The 9,262-nt window shown below is 31.8% G+C and overlaps 1 protein-coding gene across 1 annotated transcript; it reads right to left on the bottom strand.

Moving 5' to 3' along the window:
- Nucleotides 1-2,245: 2,245 nt before the first annotated feature.
- On the bottom strand, nt 2,246-6,452 carry LOC114176599 (nudix hydrolase 12, mitochondrial-like). Its single transcript, XM_028061721.2, has 5 exons — nt 5,892-6,452; nt 4,190-4,301; nt 4,018-4,101; nt 3,021-3,170; nt 2,246-2,887 (listed from the first exon to the last, which is right to left on the bottom strand). Exons 1-5 carry the CDS (start codon nt 5,960-5,962, stop codon nt 2,603-2,605), a joined length of 702 nt encoding a protein of 233 aa, XP_027917522.2. The 5' UTR covers nt 5,963-6,452; the 3' UTR covers nt 2,246-2,602.
- Nucleotides 6,453-9,262: the final 2,810 nt, after the last annotated feature.

Below are 9,262 nucleotides of genomic sequence, written 5' to 3'. Positions count from 1 at the left end.
TAAATTAATCCTTTTTGTAGTGATAATCGATGAAGTGTTATGCTGTCACTTTTTCTCACCCCTAGTTAGCATGTTTTTCCATTTAATGAGTTAAAAGCATCATAAATAAAATAATTAAAATGATCCTTTTGGTCCTTAAAAAATATAGCTCTAATTTTTGGTTCTTGAAATAATTTTTTCAAGAAGCAAGTGAGTTCGCATTGTTATCGTTAATACATTCATCCTTTTGTTAGTAATTTAATAAACTATGAAAACATATATTGTAATTTGCTAAATTATTTAGAGCCATAAGTAGTTTAGTGAGATTGGTTTTAATCTATTAAAACAAAATTCTAATTGATTAATATTTCTTGTATTTCCAGAAGATTTTTAACTACTCTATTTTAGTATGTTAAAACATAATTTAATTCATTAATTTTGCATGTGAAATTAGCATATTAAAACGTAATTTTAATCTATCAAAATTAACTGTTAGTTTAAAATCTATACACATTGTCATAGTGTGAATTTGGCAAGGCAACTGAATGTTGCTGTGAGATTTAGCAACCAATATAAAGTTCTCTCTGTAATTTTTCTACCCTCTCTCTTTTATTGTTGTTTTGTGAATCAAACTTGTTCTTGTGAAGTTCTTGTTTTCTGATTTTTTTTTTGTCCAAACAACTGAATCCTAAAATTAATTGGACAAATACGATTGCATTAATATGTAGCAAATAATATTAATCAACTTGCATGAATCTCATCATTACTTCTCTTTGTGCATTTATATGAAATGAGAAGTTTGAATAAATGATTATATTAAGAGAAAGGGTTTGAGGCAAACACATGATCATAATAATTGAATTTAATCAGGCAATGAAAGAAAATAAAATAGGAATGATTGTCAAAATTTACGAACAGGAACACACATGCAATAGAAAATAAGAAATAAAAAAAAGGTGGAGAAGATGACACTAAAAGTGATAAAGATGAACATTTATAACATTAGCCCTTCAAAATTCCTATGCTAAAACCTACTAAAATGTTTGAAATGAAATGTAAAATGGTATAATCATAAATTTGGTTGAATATTAAAAGAGAAGGGAGGAAAAATTCAAATTTCAAAAGTTTTAGATGTAGATCGATGGTTAAGATCAATACTTTGTCTTTCATGTGTGACACTCTCCATATGTTTGTTTCCGATTAATCTTACCTTATTTTCCTCGCCTCTTTGTAACACATGTTTTCCCAACATTCTCTTTGAACCCATTATTCTCTATTTGTAGTCCTTCTCTTGGCCATACATTCTAATCATATTTGGGCCTGGGAAAACCCATCTAAGATTTATTTTGAACATTACTATTTTCACTTAAAAACAACAAATTCTAGGTGAGAGAAAATACAATGAAAATATATGATAAAAATTATAATGAAAAAGTTATTCTAGAAATAAAATAATTTATTATATTTACGAATAAAGATCTTTTTCATCCTTTCACTCATCACAACACTTGTATTTCTAAGAACACAAATAATAACTTCATATGTTTTATTTTGTGTGGCTTTTAACTTAGATGACAAAACATGTCAATTTGAAGTGAAAAACGATGTTAACATGACATTTAATCAAGGAGGTGAATATAACCTAACGAAGTTATTAACAAAAGAACTAATTTATCAACAAAAGAAAACTTTTTGAGAACAAAGTGTTATTGAAATTCTTTCGAAGACTAATAAAATAGCCCTAATACACTGTAAGGACGCAAATAATACTTAACTTGTTTGGTACTTCTATAACATCTTCTGTTTTTGAAACCAAACCCGCAAAGCAAATTATTTTTGTCTCAAACGTTATGAGCATTAATCTTGCTTACATGTGCATCCACACAGTTCTATAAAAAAACATTTGGCCATGAAAGGACACGTCAGAGTTGTTATATAAAATCATTCGAGTGTTTTCACTTAACAGGACATCAAACATGACATAGGAGACAACTTTTTAATCACATTGCCTTAAACAACTTGTTTTAGCTCATTGTCTTTTATGTAAGTTTGATCCTTAGCAGAGTCTTAACGAGTTTATAAAAAGTCCCTTTTGTTCTTCACCATGATATCAAGTTTTAGTAGCCTGAAAAATTTATCAAAAGAGCAAAAGGCACGGTTTCATGGGTAAGAGAAACATGAACATCACAGAAAACACAGACACTGAAACAGGTAGCCAAGGATAGTGCCCATGCCCAACAGAATTTTGAGAACGAAATCAAGGGTGTTGTCTGAAAAGTGACATGTTATAAGGTTATGAATCGAAGGTTGTCAAAAGCAGCATAGTCTTTGTCCCTTGTACTCTACTACTAGTTTTCACAAACAATGCTATTTTACAAGCCTTCAGTTTCAGTGGGGTGAATCAAACAACTGTCAAGTCCATATACACTTGAGACTTGCACCACCACACTTTTACATCACGATCACATCGGACAGAAAGAAGAAAAACCCGACAACAATGAGGTCGATGATGGCATGTGCATCCGAGTCACAACTTCACAACATGTTCTTCTCACAATTTGAAGGAGTTACGCACAATTTTTGATCTAATACATGAACATTTTACAAAAGTGTCATGGTGATGTCAATAACCAAAGTGGATGGCTATCTCTTGAGTAGCACGTGACAGAAGATTGACAGAAGGAGTCATGCCATGGTGCTGCATGGTTGAGGATCTTTTATAACAGTTGGGTGACATGGTTTGGCATTCTGACACATCTGCTACCATAATTGAAGGTTGTTCAAGTTCAGTATTCTGCTCTTGCTTCTCATCAACCTTTCTGTCTTCTTCCATGACTCTCAAAAAAGCCTCAAGTGCATTACACATCCAGTCATATCTGCTGAGTCTGAATGCCTCTTTTATGTTTAACTACGAACACAAAATATGAACTTTGATTCAGTATTCATGCTTCATGTGATGTCAAAAAATACAAATTGAAACTTGAGTTATGCACTTCTCCTAAGGGTGTATGATTCTTTAAGAACTTATTCATGAAACTTACCCATCGGCGAGAACGATTTTTCTGCTCTGGCCAATGCTCAAGTTCTTCAGTCACCTCCAAGGCAAACATGTATCCTCTGCAGCCTCCTTCAATGCTACACAAGTCTTGACTGCTTTTGCTTTTGAACTCCCATATTCCTAATGGAATTTCCTGAAAATGAATGCAAGGCAATTAGATAATCATGATTCATGAAACTCAATACCATATTTTGCAAGAATCAGCATCATCTCATTATTATCCCCAATTGTTAGATGGAAGAATCATTACCACGTTCAATCAGTTATTTTTCAGCAACCACAAGAAAATGAAGTACACTTAATGGACCAAACTTGATTTTCAACCAGTTATGTTTGCAGTCAATGCTTCATGATGTGAAAACAAGTTTCATACATGGCTTGTGATGTTTATGTAGAACAGTAGAAGTATAATCTTTATCCTACATTTTTTAAACTGCAAGAGTGATTCAGGGGAACTTAGATTATTCCATTACTAGTTTGGGCCATAACCAAGTGACTAGACTGAAACTACCAGAGATGGGTATTTCAACAAGTCCAATATCAAAATTTACTCCAACTACACAATATGAAATGGTAAATCTTTTATTCATCATGTTGAATCAAATTTGTACACATGAATTACAGTATAAGTGAAGAGTTCCATGCAAGCAAAGCAAATAAATGTTTGTTTTGAGAATATCTGACTTTGCATCATTGTCTGAGCTTAAAGAAAGGTGTGATATCTCATATCTTCCGTAGATGGTTAAGTTTTCTTTAAGACATAGAAAACTTACAATATGGAAGCTGAAAGCAAAGAGAAATTTATGGCATAGCCAAAAATGTTTGGATGATATCATCATAATCGTCATTTCTACACAGATTATTGAATACCATCGATTCTTCCATTTGTTATGTCATTCTAATTGGTATTTTTAAACATTCCTTGATGGAGATGGATTATAACAAATATTCAACAACCAAGAGGGAATAATTGAACCTACTCTTAGTATTCCTTTAACTCCTGCTTCCTCTAAAGCTTCGCGGCAAGCAGCTTCTGTAACAGTCTCATCATCCTCCCATCCACCCTAGCAAGAGAAGAAATAAAAATTTTCAATATAAAGGGTTTCATGTTAATAAAGTTCGTTAATCATTGTTGCACACAATATGAAGTACCTTTGGGAATACTAGGTCATCACGTTTTGGTGAAGAAATCATTAGTACTTCCATTATCTCAGTTCCTCCCATTAGATCTGTGTCGTCCTTTCTCCATCTATAGGGAATACATCTATCAAAATGCACAAGAAAAATTAATTAAAATCACATTGGTGATAGGATTCTGTTGTAACTACTAATTCTCATTAGATGCTAGTCCTTCAAACTCTATTCATAACCTATATCTGTAGCAACAGTCGTTACTGTTCAAAATAAACTCTGAATATTTATCTCAGTTAGATATTACCAACATCCAGAAATCCAAAATTAAGATAAACACAGGTTGGTGACTCTTGTAGGGTCTTTCTGTTCTTCTTTCACAAAATCACTATTGGTTTATTACCCTTTTAGTAAAATTTTCTTTTGGGTACAAATCTATAGTATCAAGACGTGATCTTTGTTTTTGAAAATAGATTCTTCTTCTGGGGCATATATAACTATGGTGTTAAAGAAAAACTGTAGTGGTTTTCATGTTTTTTATTCAGTTTTGCAATACAGAATTTTATAGAATCCATGAGATATGTTAAGATACAAAGAAATGTAAAAGTAAAATGTTAAAATGTCCAAGTGAGACATTAAATTATTTCTTTTACCAAATCCCACCGATTCATTGTTTTTGTTTTGTGTAGCCAAAAGGTTTAAAAATTTGAAGAGTGGGTTTCCGTAGTTTAATCCATTTTTTCGTTTACTTTATGGCCACTTGGATACATTGATTGCTTGAAACGAGGATCAATGATTCCAGCCTGATAAAAAGGAATAGATCCGAAATTTCCCTGCAACTGCTAATAGCAGGCTGAATCAAACCTTCAACCACAAACATGTTTCCCATGACTTGCATGGAAGGTTTTATTAATTTTATAAACACCACCACTACCCCAGTTAACTACTCTGCATGAGCCACAGTGTTGTTACCGATAACTCTCGAGATTGTCTTCTTATTATATTCAGATAAAAGCCAAAATAGATCACGCAATTTGAAGCATTTTATTATATAGACATTAAGTCAATGTCATGGCCCACTATTTTGATATATGATTGCAATGAACACATCCGCATGAAAATAATAAAATAGTTTAACATCAAACAGAGAAGACAATTATGTATCAACAGTTCGGAGACGCCCCTCTCCTCTATTCCATAAGCAAAAATCATTTAGATTTCTACTACTGAACATGGCTTTATTTACTTAACAAGAGCAGAGAAGGAAGGGAGTAAAAGGTAAATCACAAAGAAGATGGATTTTTTTTTTTTTTTTTTTGCTTTTACCATCAACAGATGCAGAATTGGAACCATATACTATAAAATGCATGGCTATAACAAAAAGGAGCGATACAAGGTTGTCAAAAGGGGTGGTAAAGAACAAAAGGGAAAAAGATGAGATTTTGAAGATTGTTAGATATACCATGTTAGATTTGATCTGTAAAGGTTCTTAATAAACATCTATACCACCTCCAAGTAATTGAGGTGAAAGCATGAGGAACTTTCCAACAATTACTTGATGCATTTTTTCTCTGATATGCATATGTTTGCAAACAAGAGTAATAACATCCTTCAAGGATCTGAAGGACTCAAGAAGATTTGAATTCAAGAAATGGCAATTGATTTTGAGATGAAATATAAGAACAGTAAAAGAAGCCATGGCGTGAAAATGAAAAAAACTTACCCAGAGACAAGGCGCAAATTGTCTTCATAACGCTGTCTTTGTCGCCCTGTTCGTGCTGGCACAGACGACATAGGTTCTAGCAAAAGACAAAAAAGATGTGGAAACAGACAAAGGAAAACAGGGGAGAATCAAAACCAAGGTTGTGACTTTAGAATCTGGGGGTGGCTGAAATGGAACAGATGAAACAAAAAAAAGCGTGGAAACGTTAGCGGGTGAGGCTCAACCCTGAACACAAAGAATCTCTTGCATGAGATAGGCTTAACAGGTGAGGTGCTGTGTTTAGGTTGAACAATTGTTTAGATGAAGGTTCAGGTGTTAAAGTTTCAAGAACCCTTTCATGATAATGGTTTTCTTTGTTTTCATAGCACAAGGTTACTACAAATAGCCGAACCAAACCATTAATGGTAGCAACCCTTTATCCCTTTTGCAAAGATGGAAATCTAGAAGAAAATACGCTTCTTTTAGCAGAATGAATCAATGAATGAAAAAGGAAAAAACGACAAAGGAAGAAAGGCTTCCACGGAAAATAGGGAGAGAGAGTGATAGAGCTTTCACCGGGTGCAGCAATGGCATCCTTTTATATAGCAACCATATCTTCACCTTCATTTGCAATACCTTGTTTTTCTTTTTTAAATAAATAAATTGGTCATTGTGTTTAACTATTCTTTATTCTCATTCTGGTAACAACAATTCTTTCTTAATTTAATTATAGAAGACGCACCTTATTCATAAATTTAACCAATATAATCTAACATGATTGACAATTTACCAACTCCTTTTAAGCATTAGATCTAAAAATTACTAACACAAATGCATAACCTTTCGTATTCACTTTTAAAAATTATGTTTCTTTTGAAAAATATTTTAACAATGTGTAATTTGAATTTCGTGAGCATTAGATTCATCACCACTCTAAAAGGTTTTATGCTTGCTTTTATGATGAGGTGACATGATGCTTATTGAATGGTTTTTAATTTATTCAAGATGTAAATATAAAACCATATAGAAAAAAAAAACATCATACACATTAGAAATATCACCTGGATGTATAAAATATGAGTATTAGTTCTTCATATCCTATCTTTTAAATAAATATCCACCTTTATATATATATATATATATTGTTTCGTTAATATATTAATATAAAAATATTTTTATATCTTATATTAGATATTCAATTATAATATTTATTTTCTATCTTATACGAATTTTATCTACATATATCAATATACCAATAAATACAATCTTTTGTCACACCACAGAATATAACATTTCCTTGTTATTTTAGGTCAACTTTCATGGTAATATATACATATTATATAAAGAGATTTCCCATTTTTTTTATGTAATTTTATTTTTATATTTATTCTGTTTTCTCAAATAAAATAATTACTTTGCCAATTTTATACCTTTAGTATTTTGTTTTTTGAAATTGATATTTTTTATTAAAGTGTTTTTATTTTAAATTTAACTATTCTTTTAAATTAAAATTGTAAACATTGATTATATTTAATTTTATAATTATAATAATAATAATAATAATTTTATTGTTTTTTATTATTAAAAGAAAGAAGTAAACACATATAAGTGTATATAAGTGTATGTGTTTTTATTAGTTTTAATAATCTTAATTAGATTTTGGATTTTCAAGTGGAAATAATTCCACGAGTTTCAGTACTTTTAACCCATAATAAGACTAACATTTGATCCGAGACTTAATCACATTTAACATTCCTCATCTTCTCCCATACAAACTGAACGTTGGTTACCAATTAACTTACTATTATTGAGTATTAATAATATATAGTTATATGATTTATGTTAAAAGAAAAATAAAGGTGTACATTGGTAGTTAAAAAGTGATTTCATTAATTTTTTTCTTTACTTTTTTATTTGATTTTTAAATATGAAGAAGTTATTTTATTTTGAATAATATTGAAAAGAAAATTAACTAAAGGTTTTTCCCCATTAACTAAATAAATAAAAGTGATAGTATGGGAGACACCCTAGTAGAAGTCAACCTTGGGGGATTATTGAAAGATTCCAAGTACAAGCAATGAGTCAATTCCAGCCACTCAACTAGTCCATATGCGAGGGCTATATCACGTAATGTTTAACAATTAAATGTTAAAAAAACAACAGTTATTGAGTTTTGATCTTCCAATTAAACATAAAGTGAGCACTATTTACCGTGGCATAACTTGCTTAATATTTATTGGGTGTCAAAATACACTTAAAATTTATACATTTAATTATAGATCCGTAAGATTATTGAACTCAATAATAATTGAATCAATACTAAAATTTTTAGTTATATTTTGTTTTTAATATAAATAATCATATGGTCAGCAAAAAAAATTCATCTTCCGTTTTATTTTACAATCTTATTTTGATAATTTTCACTGTAGAAAATTATCTTTCTGATATAGTTGTAGAAACAAGAAGAGTTAAAATAAGACGAGACGGATTAAAAAATCAATCAAGTAAATGTAATTGACTTCCTATTTTTGTCAAAGATTGATTTTGTCTATTTTCTTCCTCACGATAGCTTCCATTGTAACACCCCATTTAATTTAATAAGCGAAATTAAAGGTAGCGTCACATAAAGATACATACTAGCGTAGTCCGGGAGTTTGAAACTCAACTCCTTACAACCCAAGGCACACCCGATGCCCAAAAGAAAATTGGATACAGAGTTTAACCAAAAGTATATAAATCTAAGAACGAACAAATACATGGGCCATAACCCTAAAGAAACTCGTAAAGAAATTAGAAACCAGTCCATGCGGATTATGCAGCGGAATCACCACTTCCCTGTTGCCCATGAGTGTTCCTCGCATCTGCTCACACCAACAAGTTGATGATCATCGCAAAAGAGAGTACCACACAAGAGAACACACAACAATGAAAGTAGGGTAAGCTAGAGCACAAAAGATTTCATCCATACAATCAAAATATATTCACTATACCATATACATATATCAACCAAGCATGTTATGACTTCTCAGACAATACACTAAGACACGACTCGACTCATCCGGATACATATAACCTGGTCGGATTCAGCGGATGCTTGCACTTGTGGTGGATACCTCTGCTCACCCCCGAGCTGCTCACCCCCGAGCTATGTGTTACAAGTGTTACAATAAATCAATTTCCCTCACCACAAGGTTAGCCCTTAATGAATTTCAGGCCTCCTACTACTCTCACCACAGGAGTCAGTCCGCTCTAGGTGAGACTAACTGACTCCTTAGAGTGTTAGGATGCAACCTTACCTTGAATCCTTACCTAGTTATACAGATGGGGCACCACCATGGACACCCACTAATAGGGGTCATGGGATTACGTTCCGACCACTGAAGCACGACCCT

The sequence above is a fragment of the Vigna unguiculata genome, chromosome 1 (assembly GCF_037176805.1).
Source record: "Vigna unguiculata cultivar grain cowpea cultivar isolate G323 ecotype 2 chromosome 1, ASM3717680v1, whole genome shotgun sequence".
Taxonomy (NCBI): domain Eukaryota; kingdom Viridiplantae; phylum Streptophyta; class Magnoliopsida; order Fabales; family Fabaceae; genus Vigna; species Vigna unguiculata.
Note: the sequence above shows the minus strand (reverse complement) of the source record. Positions and strands in the feature narration are given on the sequence as shown.